The 26,048-nt window shown below is 36.7% G+C and overlaps 1 protein-coding gene and 1 pseudogene across 1 annotated transcript in view; one reads left to right on the forward strand and one right to left on the reverse strand.

Annotated features, from left to right (window-relative positions):
* RALGAPA2 (Ral GTPase activating protein catalytic subunit alpha 2) overlaps positions 1-26,048 on the reverse strand; it is a 409,611-nt gene that overhangs the window by 133,744 nt on the left and 249,819 nt on the right. The window contains exon 37 of the mRNA XM_036748146.1: positions 6,604-6,731. Within this exon, the coding sequence (XP_036604041.1) occupies positions 6,604-6,731 (128 nt within the window). The remainder of the gene's footprint in view (positions 1-6,603; positions 6,732-26,048) is intronic.
* LOC118841272 lies at positions 214-823 on the forward strand (annotated as a pseudogene).

Consider the following 26,048-nt stretch of genomic DNA (forward strand, 5'->3'; position numbering starts at 1 on the left):
GGGTAATTGGGGTTAAGTGACTTGCCCAAATTCACACTGCTAGTAAGTGTGTCAAGTGTCTGAGGCCGAATTTGAACTCAAGTCCTCCTGACTCCAGGGCCAGTGATCTACTCACTGAACCACCTAGCTGCCCCTTGTGAAATTTTTTAAGTCACCTGTGAGAATAATAGGGAATGTGCCCATTTGTCACATTAGTGGCAAGTACAGTGCTACATGCATTTACTGAAATGACTTCAAAAGAAAGGACAGCAGTGCAAATTCCTACATGAGGATGATATGACCAAGATGTCTGAATGTTACTTCTACTCCAAATTTGAGAACTGTAGCAACAAAGATTTCTCCATACCAATTTGGAATTAAAGATCAAAGAAAGTCCTTCGCCTGAGCAAGGCTTCTGAAAATAATTTTTTTTTAGGCACAGGCACACTGGGAAAGTAATTTATGTGAATTACCTTGCTGGATTCTGTCCAGAAGTGCCTTTCTGTAAATGCATACACTCTCCATTTGAAATGCCCTTGGAAACCACAGAACAGCCATCATTACCTCAAAAGACATAGCCTCAGACAAAGCAAAATAACAATCTACCATTGTAAAGGTCATTCGCTTTGATCCAGTGGATGATCCACTGGATCCTTGATTCAGAATGCTCCCAATCAACGAGAACACTAAAGGTCACTAGAGTCAGGCAGTATCAAAAAAAACAACTTAAGGTACAGGGAACCCTCTGTCACTGGAGCAGATCACCTGTTACAAGTGTGGTGAAAAAAGACATTACATAAACAAATACACCAAACGACACCTGCATTTTCTCAGTGGACAATGATTTGCTCCAGTTCAGAGAGTAGCAAACTGAGGAGCCACTTTACTTCCCCAAAGCTGCTATTGTGTTAGAGAGAGTTCATCCCACTACCATCCTTTGGATTTATGAATTAATCCTTTAATGCCAAAGTTGACTAAACTATGATTTAAGGTTGGCTGATTTTTAAAGTTTTTTGAAGGTTAAGGGTTGCTACTTCCCTACAATTTTGTTTAACTTTTTAACAAGAAATGTTATTTCGTTCCTTTAATGGTGATACCCTCGGCTAATATCGCAAATCTGTCATTTAACACAAGGCTGTTTGCTAAAGGGTTGGTTGTTACTCATGTGTCTGAAAAAAAAATGCATCCCTCTATTATCTCAAATGACCTAAGTAGGAAGATAGGTCTTCTGTGTCACTCAAAATCTGGCTTTCTGCTGAATTCAGGAGTGCCTGTGGAAGAATAGCTAGTCCTTGTAAGAAACCTGATTTTTGAAAGTAAACAGAAGCAGTTCAGAGGAAAGATCTTAAGAGTCTGAGTGAAAGGTGCTTCTTTACATTAGGATATATTTCTACTTGAGTTGTCAGTTTAGTTTTCAAAACACTCTGAAGACAACTCTACAAGAGACAAGTTAGAGCCACTGGTCATCTGTTTAAACTGATGCCCCTAATTAGCAAGAAAATATCATATCCCAACTGTATATATTTTGTATTTAATTTATATTATACTCTCTTATTGCTTAGGTGCTATTGGAATTGTGAAGGAAACCACCGAGTAAATGAAATAAGTTATAAAACTGTCCACTGAAATTTTCAGGAAAAATGAGCCTAGGACAGTTGAATTACAATAATTTTTATGATTCTGAATAAATCATTTTTTAATTAAAAAGATTGTAACACATCACCAATTTTTCTTAAAGATAAGTTGAAGAGAGTCTGTGAATAGTTTTAAATGACAAACAGATAAGTATTTTGTCCAAGAGGCAATAAAGGTTCTCTTGAAACTTCTTGAGGAGGATATTGATGCAGTCAAATTCATCCATTAGAAATACCAATTTAGCAACTGTATGGAAGATGGACTAAAGAGAAGAGAGAATGGATCTAGGGAGAACAGTCAGAAGATGTGTAATGATTCAGGTGACGAAGGGCTGAACAAAGGTAGTGGCTGTGAGAATAGAGAGAAAGGAATGAATGCAAGAGTAGTCACAGAAACAGAATCATCACTTGGTTCCTTCATTTCACTCCCTGGACTTCTTGGTCATCAAGTCATTGGTCCATGAACTAAGGCTTAGTTACTAAGCCCTAAAGACTCAGAACTTTCATGCCTGGACTCTTAATTTCTTGATGGGTAGTTGTCTCAGTCACTCACTAAATCTACACCTAGGCTCCAGCCATACTTCATTTCACTTTCAATATTCTCCCAATATTTTCCTAGTTCTAAATAATAATAAAATTCATTCATTCAAAGCAACGTTGCCATTGTACTTGGAAAGGGTTTATCAATCACCATCCCTTTAACTATGGTCAATACTTTTAAATGGGAACACAGAAGTTCAGTGAATAATCAAATTTGGTTTGTTCAAAAGGATCATAAAGAAAGGAGAGAAACCCAAGTTTTGAGGAGGAAATACACTCAAAAGTACAGCAAGGAAGAAAAGGGCAAAAGTTATAACTTTGTTAAGAAAACTTCTATCGTTGAAGGTCAGTCAAAAGGCAACAGAATTCTAAATAGGAATGGGAGAGTTCTGATATACACATACACACACAATTGCACGCATTAGACTCTGCTTAAAATGCAAAGAATAACCAGTATCATAAATGGTAACTATTACCAAGTCTCTTGTTCTGCTAAAGTAGAAATACCACTTCACTTTTTAAAATTCATTAATTGCTTGGGCTATGATAATACTTAGACAGTAGGAACAGTAGATATTATCCAGTCATGGATAGGAATAGTAGATGTTATCCAGTCATGATTTTTTATTTTGGATAAAGTTATAATATTTGAGCAACTACATGAAAGTGTCAAATACTGGATAAATGGGATTGGAAATTCCTGTCTCCTGATCATGGTTTGATTTCAAAATCTCTAGCTGGCTTGTGAACTATAGAACGTGGTAAGCTTCCCATTTACCACACACTAGACACTGAAAGAAGCCCCCTGATTGCCCACAAGGGAAAGGAAGAGCAGATGGTAGGGGAACTGGTCCTCATCACTCAGAGGAGGCAAAGGCTATAGAGTGAAGGCTAAACCTGATGGATCCATTCAGCCTGCTGAGGAAGTTAGAGAAACATTTCGTGAAGACAAAAAGGGTATGCTGAAAACATGACTAAGAACTCTTATCCAGCACATTCCCACTGTGTTTCCTTTTCTTTCCTTATACCTGATAGGCAGCATGACTTCATAGGCTGGTGACTGCTGTTGCTATGTTTAGGTCGGCACCGATCCTTTCATTGCCACATACTGTTCACCATATTTGCACATCACAAACAACATTTTCCCACTTAAATAGAAATAGGAAAGATCAATTGTATTCTGAATATAATCCTGCCCCAAATACAAAATCTTTCAACTAATGTTCAGTTTTGATGAACACCAGATCTAAAGTTGAATATTAACTGGCATAAGATTGTCCTACTTCCTCAGAGGCATATTTGTAATGGTAGCAGTGATAAAACTGAACTTCAATGACACTTGTTTTGAGGCTAAGTTAGTATGTTTGGGATCCATTCTTTAAGTAACAGCCAGAAGATGAGATAAACATAGCTATTCTACTTAGCACTATAGAACAATATAAGTTATAATTAGTCAATGTTCAGGAAAAAAATGTGTTTTTTGCCTATACTTGTATAAAGTCCAAAATGGAAATCACAGTTTGTAAATATAAATAACATTTGAGTTGAGTCAGTTTTGTCCTGGCAATAGTTCTACTCAATAAAATGTAATTTAAGAAAACAAACTGGAAACAAAATGGTAACACAATACTGGCCACATAAAATTAGAACCCTGGCTGCTCATATTTATTTTCTGTTACTTTTCTGCACTCAGTTCCTAGTGTCAAGGAAAGGTAATTCTTTACCTGACCTTTGCCTTTTAAAATAAGCGCACTAGGCTTTATGTGGGTCCGTGCATATTGCTGTTTTTCTGTATTACACTTAGGATCATCTATCTGGGGGTGACCTGTCTACTTTTGGGTGGGAGATTAACTGCAGTACACTAGGATATCATCTAGGATATCTCCTCTGTTGTAGATCAGCTCTGTCCATGTTCTGCATAGTTTTCTGAGGTACTTGAAAGTGATATTTCACCTTTACAAAAGTTTATGCTGCGATCACTTTACTGAGTATATCATTAGATACATTATTAGAATTTGTGGAATCATTTAGCTCTTTCCAAAATTCAGCTCTGATACTTGGCTTGCGGAAGAAGCACATTCCAGATATAAAGAGAAAAAAAAAAAGAACCTAGGCTTTTGCCTATATGTCTTTTGGGTTAGTATGGTCTAATAAAATAAAATTTTAGGAGGAAACCAGTCATGGGCATATTTGTCCAACTTACTTAAAGCCCATTCAAAACAATGACTTCTAGCTTATCCTTTCTGAAGAGGGAAAGCATCGACATCTACTTTTTTCAACCTGCAGCAAATCTATCTACTTTTCCCACTTCTATCACCTTATTAAAAAACAAAGGTAATCATTATCCACATTTGACGAATGGAAAAATTGAGAATAAGGGAGATTAAATGAACACCCAAGGCAAAAGGTGGTAACCATCAGTGGAGGGATTTGAACCTAGGTCTTCTGACTCCAGAGTTAGTATTTTTTTTTAGTAAACTTTCAACATATATGACCTTACCTAAATGTCATTCTAAATTTCAATTATGCAGATATTGTTAGATTCCCTCTTATATGAGAAAGCAATGTTAATGAAGTAGCATTTTGGAAGGCAAAGAAACAACAGCACTTTTTACAATGACATATTATTTGGAGAAGGGGGTAACTAAGAGAAAAAATAATGCATCTAAAGAAAATATTTCCTTACATACACATAGTTTTAGTTGCCATTGAATAGTCCAGCAAGCCTGATTGATGGGCTTCTAGATCTTTCTACTTGACAAGCAACCTAATCAACTCAATTTTTTTTCCTTTTCTGCCAAGAAGCACTTTGGTAATGGCATGTGGAAAAAATATTTGTTCTGAAGACAGAATTTACTGAGGCCATAAGATTAAATTCATAGTCCTTTGGAAATGTCTGGAGATCTGTTGAGACATTCAATGCCAGAATGAAGCACTGGAGAGTATCCTGGAGGGAATAATGCTGCACTGGTCCCCAGGGGACAGACCAGATGGGACCTAATAGTTCTTTTCTACTTCTAATTTCTATGATAATTGCAAGTTGCCATGTGGCACATTTCTTTAAGGCAAGCTATCTTGTAGCCAATTTAAATGGAAGAATCTCTGACAAGAAAATATTCATGGAATCTCTCATTCTTTTCTTCAAAACTGTATTTAGGAAAAGCACCACAGGTAATAAAATATTCACTTTTCTCTGATATTAGCATGAACATGCATTTTTGCAGGTGATATACTTTTGAATCAACATGTAGTTATCATTTATTAGTATAAACACCAACTAGAAACCGGGATATAAATTCTATTAAGTGGTCTGAGGACTTTTGTGAGAACTCTGTTAAGTTCATTGAATCTTTCTGTCTCAAAATCTGAAACAATTCAGAGGGCTATATAAGAATTGTGGTACGGTTAATTTAATCTTTGAGAAAAATGAAAACTGTCACTTGCTATTGTTCTGGAACAAGATCAGATATTTGAGAAAAAATTATAATAAGAAAGGAATTATAATTGAAATATTACCTTAGTATCCCTGATGAACCTTCCTTCAAGGTTTCCCTGATTCCCCATGGATGTGATTTCACTGTTCCTTTTGAATCCTCAAAGTATTTTACTTATAGCTCTTGAGGTGTTTATTAGTGTAACTCATATTCTAGAACTCATATTCTCTTCTATGCTGTAAACTCTTTGTGGGTAGCAACTGTTTTTGTATCTCACTCAGTGCCTAACAGCATGTTCCACATTAAAGTTCTAAATAAATATTTGTTGAATGAATTTATGGATGAAAGTAAGGCATAAGCAAATATAAGTATTTCTTGTGTACAAATCACAGATATTTAACTATTCGTATTTCAGTAAGTCGTTGGGTATTTATTAAGTGCTTACTATGTATCAGGCATCAAGCTAATCATAGGAATACAAAGAAAGGTAAAAACGGTCTCTGCCCTCAAGGAGCTCACATTCTAATGGGGCAACTGACCTGCAAATAACTAGATACATATACGGTACATGCAGAGTGGATAGAAGGTAATTTCAGAAGGGAAGACTAGCAGCTAGAGGACAGGGGAGAGAAGGGCTGGGTGAACTGGGAAAGGCTTCCCTCAGAAATATTATATGAGTCTTAAAGTAAGTCAGGGGAAACTAAGAGGCAAAAATGTAAAGGGACAGTAGCATCAAGATCATTTCAAATTTAAAGTAGCATGAAATTACTACACATATTAGAAATTACCAAAAATTGTGATGAGGCTATGACTTGCCATTTTTGTTTTAAACCCACAGTATTAGCTGGAAGTTCATTTAAAATATCTCTGAGAAATAACACATAACACTATATCTAATGGATTGTAAAAGTTTTTCTCCTATCCTGCTTCCATTACTTACCTCTTATAACCACAGAGTCTTCATCATACCGAATGCTTCAGTGCAGTGAAATCACTGCTACAAAGCCAAAGGATACAAGCTCTGGTAGAGGGGTATGAGAGACTTCACGGCCCTGCTAGCATTGATACATGTAGAACAAATAAGACTTGGCAGCAATTCTGCAGTCACGATTGCTCCATCAAACAAAGGCCCAAAAAATGGAACCTGGGGAAGAAAAGAGAAGCCATTTAGTTGTTAAAAACAGCACCAATGAACCCTAGATAAGAACGAGAACAATGAGTACAAAGTAGGAAATGTAATGACTAGATATTTACTATTCATGTCTATAGATTATACAGTGAATTTAGCAGCATATAGTTTTCTTCTGAATCAAAACAGGAAAGTTCTTCACTGTTATCAACTTCTGAATGGCAGTAAAAAATGTTTTAGTACAAAATTAATAAATTGCTAGCTTATTTTGAACACTGTCATTTACAAAATATGTCTAATTTACTAGCTAATATTGTAAATGCATGTATCTAAAAACATGAACAAGAGTTCACATTAGAGTGAACATTTTCTGATAATAGTTTGACATTTTTCTGAGAATAGTTTTAAAATCTGCAGTATTTTCCACCATAGGATCGTATTAATATGCAAAAATCTCAGAGATAACCAGTGACCTCCAAATCATCAAATCTAATATGTTATACCTAGTTCCTATTCTCTATGACCTTTCCACTAAATATCTGATACATCTGCCTACCTGTTTCTTCTTAGAATTCTTTTCTCCCTTTAGAACCAATGTCTCTGATAAAGGCCTCTTTTCTAAAATATACAGGGAACTGAGCCAAATATATAGAAATACAAGTCATTCCCCAATTGAGAAATGGTCAAAGGATATGAACAGGCAGTTTTCAGAGGAAGAAATTAAAGATATCTATAGGCATATGAAAAAATCCTCGAAATCACTACTGATTAGAGAAATGCAAATCAAAACAACCCTTAGGTACCACATCTCTCCTGTCAGATTGGCTAAAATGACAAAACAGGAAAATGATAAATGCTGGAGAGGATGGGGGAAAATTTGAACACCGTTACATAGCTGGGGGAGTTGTGAACTGATCCAGCCATTCTGGAGAGCAATTTGGAACTATGCCCAAAGGGCTATAAAAATATTCATACCTTTGACCCAGCAATACCACTTCTAGGGCTGTATCCCAAAGAGATTACACAAGTGGGAAAAGGACCCGTACATATTCTTCATTAAAACTGGAATATTGTGTAAATAAGTTTAATGCGAAGTTATATGTAGAATATATATCGGATTCCATGCCATCTTGGGAAGGCAGTGGATAGGGGGAAGGGGGGAGGAAGAAAATCTGGAACTCAAAATCATGTGGAACTGAATGTTGTAAAATAAACAATAAAAAAAATCTTAATTTAAAAAAAAAAAGAATTCTTCTGTCCCTCGTTTTCAAAAGAGATTATATCTGTAAAGCATTCATCCCAGTCCTGGCACACAGTAGGTGCTATATATATGCTTATTCCCTTTCCTCCTTCCCCTTTTCTATAACATTAGATCCAAATTTTCCTGCTGTACCTCTGATTGCCCCTTCTATGTTTCCTTCCTCATTCTACTTCCTAAAGGGGGAAGAGAGGGTGTTTTCTCACTCCTTTGGCCTCTATTCTTTTCTTCCTATGCTCTCACCTGAGGATTATATTTATGCTCACTAATACAGGCTCCAAGCCTCAGAATTATTTTCAATTCCTCCCTTTCTCCATCATTCCCTATATTCAATCATTCATAGTGTATAATTTATTCTTCTTTCACAAAGTCTTTTGCATCTGTCCTTTCTATTTTCATTGACATCACTCAAGCTCAGGCCTTTATCAGATCATGCTTCCTAAGTGGTTTCCCTGCCTCTACCTTCTCTCATTTCCAATATCTCCTGCTTACAATTTGAAAGCTTTGCTGTGTAAAATAATGCTTTGACCATGTCGCTTTCTTCCTCCTCCCCCCCCACCACAACAGCTTCCTATACCTTACAAAATGTGTTATCAATTCCATAATCCTAAAAAGCTTCATTTACTCTAGCCCTCTATACCATTCCAACCTCATCAATGCAAACAAAGTACAGGGAACTGTTACCAGAAGAGTTTGTCTGGAATAGAAGGTTTATGAAGAGGACAAATTAGTCCATTCAAAGTTCCTTGGGCTTTCTCTTACCAGTGCATTTGGCTCATATTCATGCTCCTGTATGAAATGCATTTATTGCTACTTTGCTACTCAATACTATCCATTCTTCAAAGTCCAGGTTCCTTTTCTCAACCTTGTCTATAAAGATTACCCTGACAACTCCATTCAGAAGTGGTTTTTCCACACCTTCTGTACTTTCATGGCACATATCTGAGTATTTATTATTTTGTATTACCACAAATATTAAGCATATACTATATAATAACTAGATTATAAATCCCCTTGAGGGCTAGGATTCTGTCTTTTGTACATACTAAAAGAGGTTTAGACACAGTAGGCACTTAATTAAAAAACAAATTAATTAAACCATTCTTTCTCTAGCATTGACCCTTTTTAGTGCTATATAAGTAGGTGGGGAGTAGTAGACCTAGCATCCTCATCCCTTCTCCCTACAACATACAGTGTTCACCCCCAGGCAGTTAGTTCTTATCCAAATAGTCCAAAGCCTTATCACTCAGAGACTGTGATTAAATGGTTCATGGTACAATGGAAAATTGTCAACAGTAACACAATTACGGTTATCTGAAAACTAACAATGTGAGGGGAAAAACTATAGATTTGATTATGTGAAAATCAAAACCAATTACAGTAGTTTTATGTTAATGGCTGACCATTTATGTATAATTAGCAGGAAGCAAATAAAGATCATGTATATCATTAGAGGAGCCATATTAACTTTGTGGTAAGTTTTATGTGATTTCAACCATTTCATTACAAAATCTAAAGCATGCTGTTATCATAGTCTACAACTCATGCTCATGATTTTAAAAAATTAGAGGGAATGTTATTGTTTAGGATAAAACTCTATAAAGACGTTGGCAAGCATGGAGTTAAAGTGAACTTGCTAATAATATCCAAAGGTATTTCTCTAGTCTGTGTGAATTACCACCTGCTCCATATAAGAATATATCCAAATCAACTGGCACCAAGCAGTTAATTCTCTTTTGATGGAAACATCTACCTCTACAGACCTCATGGTGGTACAAATAAAATCAGGTACCACTTCATTTTTTTATCTGAACTAAGTACAGCTAGCCAATATTTACATGGAAAATAAAAGTATGAATTTTATTTTGTAAGCCATTAAAATAAAATAATTCACTATAATGAAATAGTTAATTAAAATAAAATAGACTTTCCTAAATGACTGGACCCTAATCCAGATATGCCAATTCCAGTATCTTGTTAGACATTGTTAAATTAATGTCAACTAAAGCTGAACAAAATCAATACTACTTTCACAACAATCATCCATCAAAAAACTAAATCTAGTTCCACATCCCTGAACAAAATTATCTTCAGAACCTAAATAAATATAAAAAAATTACTAAATGCATACTATGTATAAGAAGTAACTGAGATGCCTCTTACAGCATTCCTTAAAAATAACTAGGGCAGAACCTTTTGAGAAGTTTGTTCTAGCATAGCTGGTATCAAGACTAGGTACCAGTCATAATCAACACTAATAAGCAGCTCAATAATTCTACAATCAGGATAAGTAACATATACAGTGTTGGGGATTTCTATGTCATTACTTTAAAAGCAAATCCATTTTTATTTTTCTTTCATCAGAATTGGGTCCAGAATAGTACACTTTTACATTCAGTCCTTTTTCTTCACCAGATTTTGTGAATGCAAAGAAAGCTTTTGAAGAAAAGAGGTGACACTGAAGTCCATATTGCCGCACAATTACCCTGGCAGCCTAAAGACAGGACAAGTAGTTTGGGTAATGACAGATGAGAAAACGTGGGGCACAAAGGGTACTCTGAAATTTCCCTTTAGAATACTGTAGCACATCTCTAAAAAGAACAAATGGAGCCACCTTAATGTGACACCACCTATTCCTGCTAAAGTACCAACACCTTCTGGCCAAGGGCAATGTACATCTGACCTCTGCTTATTGTTCTAAGGAGATAATCATTAATCCATGAAATTAGAATAGTTGCCTTAGAAGATCTATAACTGTCAGATTCAGTACACTTTCAAAAATATAAATGAAAAATTATTTCCTGAATTTCATCAGAATACTGGACATTTGTATCAAAGGCATGAAAAGTCAAAATCTTTGTGCTTTTGTGCACTCCTTTAATTGTACCAAAACTTTATGATTTGCTAAAACAAACAAAAAACTGAATCACATTTCAATTGGATTTGATAAACTTGCCTAAAAATGTGTAGCTTCATTCACAAAGAACCAACAACACAGCTACAAATCATCTATCACGAAAAATAAATGGAAACAAGAAACTATACAAGCATGTTTTATGTATGTAATGGGGACTGGCACACATACAAAGCATCTGTGGTGTCATCTCCTGATATGGCAAGTATGGGAAGCCTGCATCTAGAAGAGTCTAGAGAGTAAGAAGCAAGGGCTCTGTGCATGTGACAGTCTTCTTTACACATGAAAAGAAAACTATATAAGAAAAAGAACACTGGAAATTGATTTTAAGCATAGCTCTGCCATGAACTCCTAAATAAGAAGAGTAAAGAGTCTTAAGTTCTAAGAATGTTTATTGCTGCCTGATTAAAAGAAATATCACTTGGTAGAACAAAATAGTTTTCAAGGTTCTCTTCATACAAGGGATTTCCAATAAAAGAGCTCCAGGTCATATGACCAACAAAATGAAGGACTAGACATTTTTTTCTACTCCCAATTATGTACCAGAAGTAGAGAATTTGCAGCTATTTTCCCAAACAAAAAATCAAACTGGCACTCAACTCTCACTCGTGGCTCCAAGAAGCCCTTGCACGCACAGCAGCCTCACAATGGTAAAATGTCTTGGCAGATGGGCTAAACCAGGTTGAGGGTAACCACTGAATTAGGCGGTGTCCACCCCAAGCCTGTGAATACTTCTGCTGATGGAATGGGCAGATAAGACCAACTTGTTCCAATGGCCAAGAAGGCAGCTGAAGTAGACACTGTGGAGTGCTAAGAGTTTGGTCAGACATAAAAGTTCCCAAGGCCATCCACTACATCCCAGGCCATCTCTAGTTGTCCTAACTTTTATCTTGCTGAGGGATTCTAATGACTCAGGAAGAGAGAAGGAGGCTGACAACTCTGCACAGCTCTGCCTCACCTAAATCCAATTCACACACAAGTCAAGACATCCCCCCATGATGTCACTGGTCCTTTCTGAAAATGAAGGAGAAACAACAATGGCACCCCTCCCCAACCAGTCTCCACACTCCTATGTGCACAAACCCATTAGTTCACGGTGAAGGATTCAATTCAGGGACTTCCTTCTTATATTAGCCTTGGCCTAAGCTCCCTGCCCTTTGTCCTTCCTCCAAAATTCTGTTGCAACAAGCAATAGTTAACTATTCCCAGCCACATACAAAGAGTGAGAAGGGAGATGAAGGAAGACAGTGCTTCCCTTCTGTCTGGATAACCTGTAGGTTAGGGAACATTAAAGTAGTAGACACTCTGCCTTGAATACATACTTCACCCTCACCCAACCCTGAAAAAAGGGGCAGTCATTGAAGAACTGAGGGAACTAGGAAAGGGAACAAATAGGTAGGACTGTACTGGGTCTGAAAGAAAGGGGACTGGAAACCAGCTGGGGCCAGTCCTTTACTCCCAGAGCCAAGTGGAACCAAGGCCAGAGAAAAGTATGTGTGCTAATGTTGAAAGAGGATGAGACAGCTTTGGGTCTAGTCCTTGGGGGGAGTCACTTTCAGGGGTAGAGCCAAGATGGAAGAATAGAGAAAGCACTTAGCTGAGCTCTCCCAACATTCCCCTTCAAACAACTTCAGAATGATGCCTCAAATCAAATTCTGGAGTAGCAGAGCCAACGAAACGTCAGAGTGAGACATTTTTTTCAGCCTAAGACAACTTAGCAGGTCAGAAAGAAGAATTTGTGACACTATAATAAACTATTGGCTGGGTTGAAAACTAGTCCAACCATTTGGAGAATTTAGAACTATGCTCAAAGTGCTATAAAACCAGAAATATGTATCTTTTGACCCAGTGATACCAATACCAGGTCTGTATCCCAAAGAGATCAACGAAAAGGGGAAAAGACCTGTTTGTACAAAAATATTTATAGCAGCTCTTTTTGTGGTGGCAAAGAATTGGAAATCAAGGGGATGCCTATAAGATGGGGAATGGCTGAATAAGTTATGGTATATGAATGTAATGGAATGCTATTGTGCTATAAGAAATAATGAGCAGGATGGTTTCATAAAAACTTGGGAAGATTTACATGAACTGATGTAAAGTGAAGTGATCAGAACCAGGAGCATATTGTACACAGTAACAGCAATTTTGTAAATATGATCAACTGTGAAAGACTTAGCTACCCTGATTAAGACAATGATCCAAGACAATTCCCAAAGACACATGATGAAAAGTGCTATCCACCTCCGGAGAGAGAACTTGTGGCAGGCGAAAAATGAAATGACTCAGGAAACAGAGGTTCAAGCTTCTGATCATATTGATTTATTACAAAATGCATGCCACCTGCATAACAAATCAGAACCAGGCCTCCTCAGCTTTGGCACTGGACTCTGAATACAGGGGGAGACAGATTTTTATGCATTAAAAACAATTACTCAAATACGACCAACTAATTTAAAAACAATGAACCAGGATGTAAAATTAGATAACCTCACTTCTAATTGGAGTAAAGATTAGGGACTTTCCAGGTTGAAAGGGGAAGAGTGAACAGGAGCAATTCTTGAAAGAAGAGTATCTGTATTTAATCAAAGGAACATGGAAACAATAACTGATTGACCACTATGGGGCCAGTTTTCAGATAAGACACATAGGTTGCTTGAGATGTATAATCATGAGAAAGCTCCTTGCATCCATCTTTGGATCTGGTCAGCATAACCTAGATTTTTAACTAAAGGCCTGCAAACAGAAGGTAGAGGTGGTCCAGTTTCCCAGCCATGCAGGGCTAGGTTCAAACAATGCAATAAAGTTTTCTCACAATTCCTACAAATCTTAGGAGGAAGAAAAAAATATATAGAGAGAGCACAAGTAGATATGGAAGATACTAAAATTAAAAGGCAAGATGAGTACTAAGACACCTAAGAGATTATAAACATTTAAATAAATATAAGACAAAGGAAATTCAAAAGATGTGATAAAACACAGAACCCTGTGATTTCCAAGGGAGGACGGAACTTGCAGCAGGATGCTCCTGAATGGTTCAAGAGAAAAATCATAATCTTGAGTAAAATTAGAAAAGAACAAATGGTAAAACTGACTGCCTGAAAAGCTAAAATAATGAGCAGAATGAACAAACCTGAACCTACAGGGGCAAGTCTCTCCAAAGAAATGGAAGAGAACAAAAAGGGAATATAAATAGATTAAAGAGAAAGATAATAGGGAAGAAGAAAAGCAACAATCAAAATTGTTGAAGAACACATGATCTCTACACAAAGGAAACACATAAATCTTGAAGATAGGATGCACAGATACAACTTAAGGATCTCGCGCTTTCCAAAAGAACATCACAAGTCCAAAAACTTGAGCACATAACGCAAGAAATCATACAAGAAAACTGCCCAGAACTCCTGAATAAAGAAAAGAAAGCACAAATTGAAAGAATTCAGAGATTGCTTCTAGAAAACACCTTCCCTACTCCCCCAGCAAAAAAAAAAAAAAACAAAAACCTCCCGTGATTCAAAATCACAAACCCATAATGATTAAATTTTTAATTCCAATGAGAAATCCTCACTTGATCCTTCCACCAATTGCTATTTTCCTTTATCTTTCCTTTTGTGGATAAACTCTTTTGAGAAGGCCATCAGTGCCACCATTTCCTTTTCTCCAGTTTTCATATCATTATGCATTTTGGCTTCCAACCTTACTGTGCAACTAAAAATGCTCTCTCCAAACTTACCAATGATCTCTTAATTGCCAAGTCTAACGGTCTTTTCTCAGTCTTTATGCTTCTTGACCTCTCTGCAGCCTCTGACACTGTCAAGCACCCTGTTCTCTTTGATACTGTCTTTTGTCTAGGTTTTTTTGACATAGCTGTCTCCTGGTTTGTCTCCCTCCTGTCTGATTGCTTTCCAGTCTCCTTTGCTGGATCTTCATCCATAGGAAATCTTCAGCCAATAGGAAATAATTAAAAGAGGGAAAGCAGTAGAATTAAGAAAGTTTCGGAAAATGTTCACTGGCATCATGGAGATCAAGTGTATAGTCCCAGTCAGAGGGGGCTTCCCAATAATAGTGAGGTATAAATACACCTACATATAAATACACGCAGATGGTTGTGCTCTATAGGTTGTAAATCTAACTGCATATCCTAACCTAGATAGTAGGCATATTCATCCACTTTGTTTTTTCCTGTGTGGATAGTTGGTCAAAGTCTTTTGAGTAATTATGGATATTATTTGGCAGGCCTCATATTGTTCCATGGCTTAACACAATCAATGTGTACCTTGGGCAAACTCTCAAAATGGACAATGAATTGGAACCAGTTTAACAGGAAAAGAACATCCTGAATTACCTTTGGGAAATTATTTTAAAGTCACTAAACTTTCCCTGGAAGAGGCGCAAATAGGGATAGAGTTATCATGACATAGAAAGTTTTCGGGAAAACAGATACAACTTTTTGTAGTATTTGGATCAAAGTGCAACAATTCTGTCTGCAATGATGATCTAGTTATAATATGATTATTTGCTGAATTTGCAAAGATATTTTGATTTCAAGGATATTTTGGTAGCACAAGGATTTATTGTCTGTCAGCTTACAAAAGATACACTTCCGGTTGTATTGGTAATTAAGGTGGGATTTTTTTTTTCTCTTTTAGAAATATTAAAGTAATCAAGTGCCTTTGATTAAGCCTTACTAGGGACAAAGCCCCAGACCCACACCCTTTTGCTAATGAGGTGCTAAAGCCCAGGCCCACATCCTTTTGCTGATTTGGTGTGAATCCTTTGGGACTTGACACAGGTATAAAAGATCCAAGGTTGGCCTTTGACTTTTGGGGCTCTCGGTCACTGGAAGAGGGGCGTGGGACTTTGGTCAGCCATTTTAAGAGCCCCTGGCTTGCAAATCCAGATGTTGATGCTTTCCTGGTAACTATGAATTATGATTTGGTCTGTTTATATTGTATGTGTTTGTAATTTGTTTGTATTTGCTTTGAAGTGCAGGTTGCAGGCTTTTCCTCCTGAATTACACGAGTTATATTTATGTACATTGGATTAAAGTAAGATTGTTAACCCCTTAAAGTTACTTTCCTTAGTAAAGCAGATCAAAAGAACCTGTGCTGGCAAGTTGCTGTTGTTGGTTTTACACAGCCACAACAGCTGCTAGCTGGATTGCTGGTATACGGTATATCATTCAAACCACCTGATTGTATCTTTCTAGTTATACATGGCAGGATGCTAAAATTTTGCAACCTACATTGATGTGTTCTACCATTTCTACCATTTCACTGCATAATCTGTATTGATCAGTAAGACTAGGTTCCTTGAAGATAACCATGAAAAAATCTATCTAAATCTTCCTTCAGTGATTAACAATCTCTTCCCAGATCATACTCTCCCTGTCACTGTGATTCTAAATCATAATTTAGCAGTCATAATTTAAACCTCATTCTCCATACTCCTCTACTTGATCCCTCTTCCCCTCAAAATCCCCCTCCCCAATGTGCCACCCCAAAGCTACCCACTTTGTCCACTGTGCTCTCGGGAATGCCTACTCCATAGGCAACAAATCTGCCTTCATCTTTAATGTTTTCCTTTCTTATTCCTGCCATCTTCTGGCTCTCTTTGAAACCTGGGTCCTTCCTGATGACCCAGCCTCCCTCACCTCCCTTCCCAGCAATAGCTGCATTCTGACTCATTCCCCCTAACTTAATTGTTGAGGTGGGAAAAGTTGCAATAATCTTTGCTTCCCAATATCACTTCTGGGTTCTCGGGCTTCCACCATCACTCAGTAACCTCTCTGCCTTTCAGGTTCACTCAATCCATATTTAACACACAATCAAAATTCTGGTAGCTATTGCCTATCTACCTCCAGATCACTCCTCTTCTTTCCTCAAAGAGTTCAGTGTCTGGTTCACAATCTTTCTATCCTCCCCAACTGGACCTCATACTAAAAGACTTCAACATACGTAGTGACACCTCCACAAATACCCTAACTTCACTTCCTCGCTTCACATGACTTACTCCTTCACCCAACTCAGCCACACACAAAGACAGTCATACCCTCCATCTTATCATCACCTCCATGTTCATCAATTCTGAAATTCCCTTGTCTCGTCACATTTGTCTAGATTTCCAAACTTCCTTCTGCCTTCCATCCACACCATGGCCTCCAATTCCTCAACACCTCAGTTCATTCCCAGGCCACCACCCCTGCATTAGACATGATCTCCTCCTTTCCCCATCTTGCCCAATTGATAAACCAGTTCAGTTCTATACTGGTCTCTTCTCTTGAGCCCTTTGTCCCCTTATCTCTGTTGATCTTGCCCTGCTAAGAATCAGTCAGAGAAACTTGCTGTAGATTTTTTTTTAGTTACAATCTAATTTTTTCAAAAGGTTTTTAATTTTATGTAATCAAAACTGTCCATTTTGTGTTCTGTGACATTCTTTTATTTCTTTGCTCATAAATCCCTGCCCTATCTATAGACACAAAAGTTAATCTCTTCTTGGCTTCTCTAATTTGTTTACATCGTCCTTTATATCTAGGTCATGTATTCATTTGGAGCTTATCTTGGTAGAAGGTATGAGATGTTGGTCTATACCTAGATTCTGCCAGATTGCTCTCTGGATTCCCAAGAAGTTTTCCTTATCTCATTATCAGGGGATCTTTATGTTTACTGAACAATAGACTACTTTGTTTCCTTCTTTATGCTGTGTGTCTAATCTGTTCCACTAATTGACCTCTTCCTTTCTAAACCAGTACCAAATTGTTTTGATTGCTTTGTAGCATAGTTTGATATCTGGTACTGGCAAGCCCTCTCCCTTCCCAGTTTTTTTCATTATTTTTACTGAGATTCTTTACTTTTTGTTTCTCCAGATGAATTTTATTATTTTTTCTAGCTTTTCAAAGTAATCTCTTGGTAATTTTAAATGTATGGCACCAAATAAATAAATAAATTTAGGTAGCATTTGCCATTTTTATTATGCTGGCTCAGCTTACCCAAGAGCAATGAATATTTATCCAATTACTTAGGTCTGTATTTTCATAAAGCATTTTGTAGTTGTATTCATACAGTTCTTTTTTTTTGGGGGGGGGACCGGGCAACTGGGGTTAAGTGACTTGCCCAAGGTCATACAGCTAGTAAATGTGTCAAGTGTCAGAAGCCAAATTTGAACCCAGGTCCTCCTGACTCCTGGATCGGTGCTTTACTCACTGTGCCAACTAGCTGCCCCAATTCATATAGTTCTTATGTGTGTCTTGGTAGGTATACTCCCAGGTATTTTATGCATTTTTTAAATTTTAAATGAAATTTTTCTATCTCTTCCTTGCTTGGCTTTGTTGGTAATATACAGAAATATATTGCGTATTTTTTACATTATTGTAACATTTTTTCAGGTAGACATAAAATATTGATGTGTCCAACCCATCAAACAGTATTGTCACTATTCTTGGATATATTTGGATATATTTGGCATATTTGCAGGACATCAGTAAACCCTGAGTTCAGACATGGATCAATGGCTTTGCAATAATCAACAAAGACAGTGTAAGTCTTATGCTGCTTTTGGGTAATTTGTTCAATAATTAATGAATCGTTAATAAGTAGCTCTTTATGCTCTTGGGACTTGCTGGTATATTCTAGTTGCTCCTTTGCCAATATTGTTTTCTTTTAAGTGATTACAGATGTTTTTAGTGATACAAGCTGTGAATACTTTGTATAAAATACATAAATCCATAAATGGTTTATACTTGTAAAGGTCTTTGGTATTATCATCTCTTGTAGTAGATATATGATACCTTCCATTAAGGATGGTGAGATGATATTTGCTGCAGCTGTTGCTGCTGTTTATTATCATGATTATTTCTTATTCTCCCCCTCTTGCAGGCTACTGTGGTCAGTTGGAAGGCCTGCAAAATAACTACCTTTTTTGTGTGCATTCATATTCATGAACTGATACTCTAGAAATAATGTACTCTCTTTACTGCCCAAATTACATACTTTCATAAGCTCTTAAGGCAGCTAGCTGATATAAAGGCTAGAACATTGGGCCCGGAGTAAGGAAGATTTGACCAAATCCACCCTCTGATATTTACTAGCTTAGTGACTCCGGGCAAGTCATTTCACTGCTGTCTGTTTCCTCAAATATAAAATGAGGTACTTAACTCACAGGTTATTTTGAGGACTGAGTTAATATTTGTAAAATGCTTACTTAGCACATAGGAGGCACTTAACAAATGTTTATTTTTTTCCCTTCTTCACGTGTCTGAATGCAGAGAAATTATATATTTCCTTTTCCTATGCTAACCTATATTTGTTTAATGTATTCAGGATAGGTCAGATCCTCCATAGAAAGTATAAAGAATAAGTATTACTAATTAATATTTATTAGGTACTGCCATGGCACCAGATACACATGTATGTTATATACATGATAAAGAGATATAAGGAGTAAAGGAAGGAAAAACCCTATAAATACTCAAGGTAAAGTCAATTTTAGTTTCTAGAGAAAATCAAATAAAAATGGATTTTGAAACCACAAAATCATGATGAAAGAATCAAAACTGAGCTGAATATTAAGCAGTATTTAAGCTATGGATTTTTCCACAAGTGTATGAAGATTTGCTACATAAATAAATATACTTCATCATTCTTTGGCAACTACTAGTGGATGGACTGAGACATTCTTTCAATAAGTGGATTACTGGAATAATTTGAAAGTATAGTAGCCAGGGAATTCCTCTTATAAGGGGCAATGAATTACAGAGAAATTTCATGTAAATATAGGATCTTTAAATGACAACTGCCTTTCACAGAATGCTTGATAATGTCATTCCTTTACTTAAATAAACTCTCAAATCAGAATATATAACATTAAACTATTTATGCTAATTAATCTTGGATTCTGTTTAGGATGTTCTTTCTATTCTGAACCACTTTGTATGTACAAAAGTTAATGATTTATGTTTCAAGATAAATATTTAAGTAGGCAACAACTTTACTTCCAAAATATTTTATTAAAAATCTCCAAATTAAGTCAAGGAGAATTTAAGTAGCTGTTATGCACTTAAGATACAAAAAAAGTAAGCCCTCCTCTCCAAAAAAAAACCAGTCCATGATCTCAAAGAACTCAGTCTAATGAGGGAACCAAGAGGCAAATAAATATGTACAAAATATGTGTGTATGTATATACACCCACATTATATATAACTTAGAACTAATCATAGAAAGAGGTCAGCTGCTTAAACAACTTGCATTGAGCATTACCAAAATTAATCAAGTACCCTATAAAACAGCACGATAATATTGAACTTTTAAATGGCTTTTCAATTTACCCATCAACAATAGGCCTTTGCTGAGAACACTGTACAAATACTACACATCCATGAGAGCTGGGAGGGAGGAGGAGGGATCAGAACAAATGTATGAATGCCTTGCACATCATTCATCATCAATCCACATTATATTAATAATAATAGCTAGCACTTCTATAGGAGTTGAAGTCTTGCAAAATACCTCATTTGGTTCTCACAACCTGTGAAGTAAGTGCTATTATTGTCTTTATTTGAGTCTAACAGATGTTAAATGACTTGACCAGAGTCACACAGCTAGTAGGTGCCTGAATCATCATTTGAATTCAGGTCTTTCTGTTTCTAGGTCCAGTACTCTTCCCACTTCAGACAGATAAATTTCTTAATACAAAGGTGTGAATACATCACGACTGCTCAAAAATCATTAGTGGTTTTCCATTTCCTACAGTATAAAATATGCACTCCTTAACCTGGATTAAGACCACACAAACTGGCTCCACATGACCTTTCCAACCTCATTTCCCATGGCTCCACATCATATAGTCAAGGTATATCCTTTCCAAACTAGAAGTGAGCTGATCCTCAACCTCTAGGCATCCATTCCAATCTAATACAATCCAACAAGCCATATATTGGAGCCCCCTTTATAGAACATACTAGTATGAAAAGACAAAGTGAAAATCTATCCCTGCCAAGAAGCCTAAATTCTCCAGGGGAAGAAAGTAATAACCAATATGTAAATAGTAAAGGGCATACAAGATTATTTGAGGGAGAGATCATTGACTACTAGAGGGATCAGCAGGAAAGTCTTCTTGTAGGAGGCGCCGCATGAGTTAAACATTGAAAAAAAGTGGGGATTCTAAGAGGTGGAGATGTGAAGTCCATTCAGGACACTGGGCATAGCTTCTACAGGACACAAAATTGGGAGATGAAATGATATGTAAGTGGATCAGCAGGTCAGTTTGGCTGGAATATAAGCCTGTGAGTAGGAATTGTTTCATTTTTTTGTATATATATTTCAGCAACTAGAACAGTTCCTGGCATGGAGAATGCATTTAACAAATGCTTACTCACTGGCTGCTTGAATGTACAACGGCTACCCATGGCCTCTGAGAAGGTTTAAATACCTTCACAACCTGGCTCCTGTCTTCCTGTCCAGGATTATTTATATTGTTCTCCTTTACACATACTTCCATCAAGGCAAATTGTTCTCACTGTTCCTCATACACAACATTCAATGTTTTGCCCTGGTGCCTTTGCCTAGCCTGCCTGCCAAGCCTGAAATATACTCCAGTTCCACATTCACCCCCAAGAATCTCTATTGTCCTTCATAACTCAGGTCAAGTCTTATCAATGAGGTCTCTCCTGATTCAGACAGCACAAAGGTATGAAGACGGGAAATGGAGTGTAACCTTACAGGACCAAGTGGGCCAGAACTGTTGGATCAGAGTAAATGAAAAAAGTGAGAAGAAGGAAATCTTGGAAGAGCTTTAAATGCCAAGTGGAGAAGTTTCTATTGGATCCTGGAGGGAAGAGGAAGTCATTGAAGCTAACTGGGAGGGGGAAAGGAACGGGACTGAGGACTGACATGCTCAGAATACTTTAGACCAGGCCTACACAACATACAGCCTGTGGGCTGCTTGTGGCCTGGCAGAGGATTTCAGGAGGCTATGGCAACCAACCAACCATTGTCTGAGACATCCTCTGGCAGGTCACATGTGTTGTGCAGGCCTGCTTTAGACCCATACTAAACTAAGTGAAGGTTAGACTGGAAAGGGAAGACCAAAGACAGAGAGACACCAGTTAGAAGACTATAAAAGCAGTCGAGATGAGAGAAGATGAGGGCCTGAATTGGGATTGTGGTCATAGGAATGAAGAGGAGGGGATATATAAAAAATGATGTGATGACAGAAATGACAAGATTTGGCAATGGATGGGATACATGGAATGAAGTGTTGAGGGAGGCATTGAGGTGTCAGGCCTTGCCAACTAAGATGGTTGTAGGGCCCGTTATAGTAACTGGAAAATACGAAGGTAGGAGAGTTTTGTAGAGGGAAGGTAATGAGTTTTAGACATGTTGATTTTAAGATGCCCATAGGACATCCAGACTGAGATGTCCAAGAGGCAACAGGATGTGCATGATGGCAGTTCATCAAAGAGACTATGACTTGATATATACATCTGGGAATAATCTGCATAGAGATGATAATAGAACCCTTGAGAACAGATGAGATAACCCACTGAGATAAGACAGAGTGAAAAGGGGACTCAGGACAAAGCACTAAGAGATGCCCATTGTTACAGGCTAAATGTCTTACATGTCTAGTATATTTATTATAGTAAGGATTCTTGTCCAATTATTGTACTAAAACACTAGGGAACTAAAAGACCACTCTTAACATTACCAGCTATGAGGACCATCATAGACAAAAAGGGATACAGGAATGGCTTTGAAGCCACTCAACCTCCCTACCACCAGGACCAGAGGCTGACCTGACACAGAACGGGATATCTGCAGTATCTTCAAACTCCAGCCCTCTTGGTCTTCATTAAAATTCATTTGGATATATATATATATATATATATATATATATTTTATATGTGGGCTTTTTCCTTTCCTTTTCCTACTAAGGACCATATCACTCATTTGGAGAGTCATTTGTCACTAAATAAATGCAGGAATTACTTATAACTGGAAAGACTGATTTCCCTCTTCATTTTACGTAAATTCTTTTGCCATATTCGGAAAACAGCCTTAATTTGAGGAATTAATGTATTGAGGGTATGAGAGAAGATGCGCCCAGTACTGCAGAAGGTGGCCAGGGATGCAAGGGGAGGCCAGGTTCCCACAAACAAAACATGACATAAGATGAAATCAAAGAGGAAACACAGTTTGTAGGAAAGAGTTTCCAAAGAAAGTTCTAGCTCTCCTCCTCCTTTTAACTACATGGGGCAGTAAGGTGGCATAAAATTGTGGAGCAAATTCTGGGCCTGCAGGCAGGATGATCTGAGTTCAAATACGGCCTTAGACACATTCTAGTTGTGTAACCCTGGTCGAGTCACTTCGCTTCTGCCTGCCTCAGCTTCTTCATCTGTAAAATGGGAATATTAATAGCATCTATCTCCCAGGGATGCCCCAAGAATCAAATGAGATAACATCTGTAAAGCGCTATGCAAACCATAAAGTGTTATATAAATATTATAACTATTATTATTGTATCCTGGTGTGAGGGGGCAATTTTCCCTTATATCCATCAGCCAGTAAAAAACAGGATTTATCTATTGATGGTCAAAATATTTACATTATTTTGGGATCAGGCAATAAATGAAGACACGCTGACTCATGAACTTTGTAAGCTGAATGAACACTCTATAGAAACTGATGTTCAGAAAAGTTAAGGAATTTGCTCAGAATGACAGAGACTGGCAATACCAGAGCTAAGCCTGGAACTCAGGTTTCCCCAGCTGAATTCCAGGTCTGTATAAAAAGCCAAGTAAATTAACCACTGTATTAATAAAACAATTACTGCTTAAGCAAATTAAATAAAATGATTTTAAAAAGGAAAGGGCATTTATTTTAATCATGTAAATAAAAATTCTAATACTCAGCAGATAAGAATTCTCTTCTTATATTTCTTGAATGCCTCTTGATTGTATTTTCTTCAACATTATCTCCTCTTGGGCTTATTTATGATCACCTAGATAGTTAAAGATATGCCTGCAGATCAGGTCACTCAAATACACTGAAAAGACAACCACAGATTTCACAGAGCAAAAGCTTCGAAATAATATAAATGTTTATTTACTGCAAATTGTAAGTTTTTGCTTGGAAATAACCATAAATATTGTTTACAATTCGAAAAAAACACTATGTCTTTGTTCCAAAAAACAATTTAAAGATTTAGAGGTTGTAAGGGGAGTCTGTTTTATGTTCTTATGTAGGATGAAATTTGTCACTAAGAACAAATGAGCTACAGAAGCCAAAGTCCTAGAAGTGGACCTTTTTCCCTTTGCATCATCAAACAAGTTTCAAAACATTCATTCATGCTGATTGAACCATTTTGAATGTAATTAACCTGTGAAATGATGGCTTTGGACTCTGAGAATTTTATTTAATGAAAAAAGAAGAAAGAAGCAAGAATCCAATAAAAATGTGAAGTGGCTGCCATTCCCTGTCAGATGTGGGTATTTAGCCACCCACCCTTTTCTACATTACTTTGAAAATGCTATATACAAAGAAGGCTCATGCTGCCAGGAATGCAATTTGTACACTTTTAGAGGTATATAGAAAAAAAAAAGTTAAATATATTAAATTTCAATGGATTTGGAAGCCACAGCAATAGGTGCATGTAACTTGTATGACAAATTACATACATACAATTACATTATTACATACTCTATTAATGAGATACATTGAATGGAAATAAAATTTGAATATGCATGACTATCAAAGAACAGCCTTTTTGTACTGATTTTTTTCCTAAAAGGGAGTAAGTAAAACTCTTTGAAAAATATTTCTGATCACAGACTATCCAAATAAATATATTTGAACGTAAAAGTCAAAATATATTCTGATGACATTATACTGCTGCTTTAAGAATACTTTTATCTCCATCTAAAATTTCCACAATAACTTGTCCTAGTCATCCAAAAACAAATATTCCTCACATTTCAAGCAGCTGCTTCATTATAATTTCTAAACAAAAATAATTATTTTTGTTGTGTTCACTAAAAGTAAGTAAGGTTAAATAAACCTTTTGAGTACAAAGATTTCACTTCTATAGTAAGTAGCACTAGTTAAAAGACTGGGGAATGGGTAAATTATTGCACCAAATGGCTGAGAATTAATCTCTGATGACTAGCTGCAATCTAACGAGGCATCTGTGTCCCAGGGAACCCACAGTATGTCCCTGGCGGTATGTGTAGTGTGTAGAGTCTGCATGGCATTCTTTGTCCTCTTTTGCAAGCAGCTTTTCGTCTCATTGTTTAGAATATCCTCATGCATCTGTGACGCGTGGAATGCATTCATACTAACAGACTTACTATTGTTTTCTCTCAGAAGCTTTGTTGAGCAAAGACTGCATCACGGTTCTTGATAATTATATTGCTTAATTAATCAAGACAAAAAAAATTTGCAAATCATTGCCCCGTTGCCAAGCAGGGAGATAAAAAATGAAAACAATACAAGCTGAAGCAGTATAACAAAAGTAACAGCTATCTGATCAGAAATTCTTATATAATGAAGCTATTAATGCTAAATCGGTTAATGTTAACATTGCTCCAGGTGTCTCTACTTAGATGCAAACAAAAAGGCTAACATTAAGTATATAAAAGGCCAAATGTTGCCATGGATTCTGTAACCTGATAGAGAGGACAGCCTTTTCATTTGATTAGGGAATGCAATTTAAATACCAGGGACTGAAGCCAAACAACAGACATTTCCCTTTGCAAGCCTCTTTCATTCACCCTGGGGTCAGTAGTTGGTGAACAAAAGGTCAGCCACACTTGCCCTGGAAATGTCTGGATTAATTTTATTACATTGTAATGGTTTGTATTTTAAATGTAGGGATAACACTAAATTTCCAGTTACCTATTATCCTGTTTTGCCCTTTGGGCTTCTGAAATAAAGTATTAAGAAATGGGTTCTCTCAACTTATTTTGACACAATTTGTAACCAATTTTACAAAACTGAAATTAATATTCATAGAAAGTTTCAGAACAATACAAATTTGATTATAGTATAAATCTCTGCTTTTTTATCTTTGAAGATTAAAAAAGTAGAGTACCCTAAAGTTAATACATAGAGAAATAAGAAAATTATGGAAGAGTAAATGATATTTTTAAAGTTTTCTTCTTAACACATAC

This window comes from Trichosurus vulpecula, chromosome 3 (genome assembly GCF_011100635.1).
Source record: "Trichosurus vulpecula isolate mTriVul1 chromosome 3, mTriVul1.pri, whole genome shotgun sequence".
Classification (NCBI taxonomy): Eukaryota; Metazoa; Chordata; class Mammalia; order Diprotodontia; family Phalangeridae; genus Trichosurus; species Trichosurus vulpecula.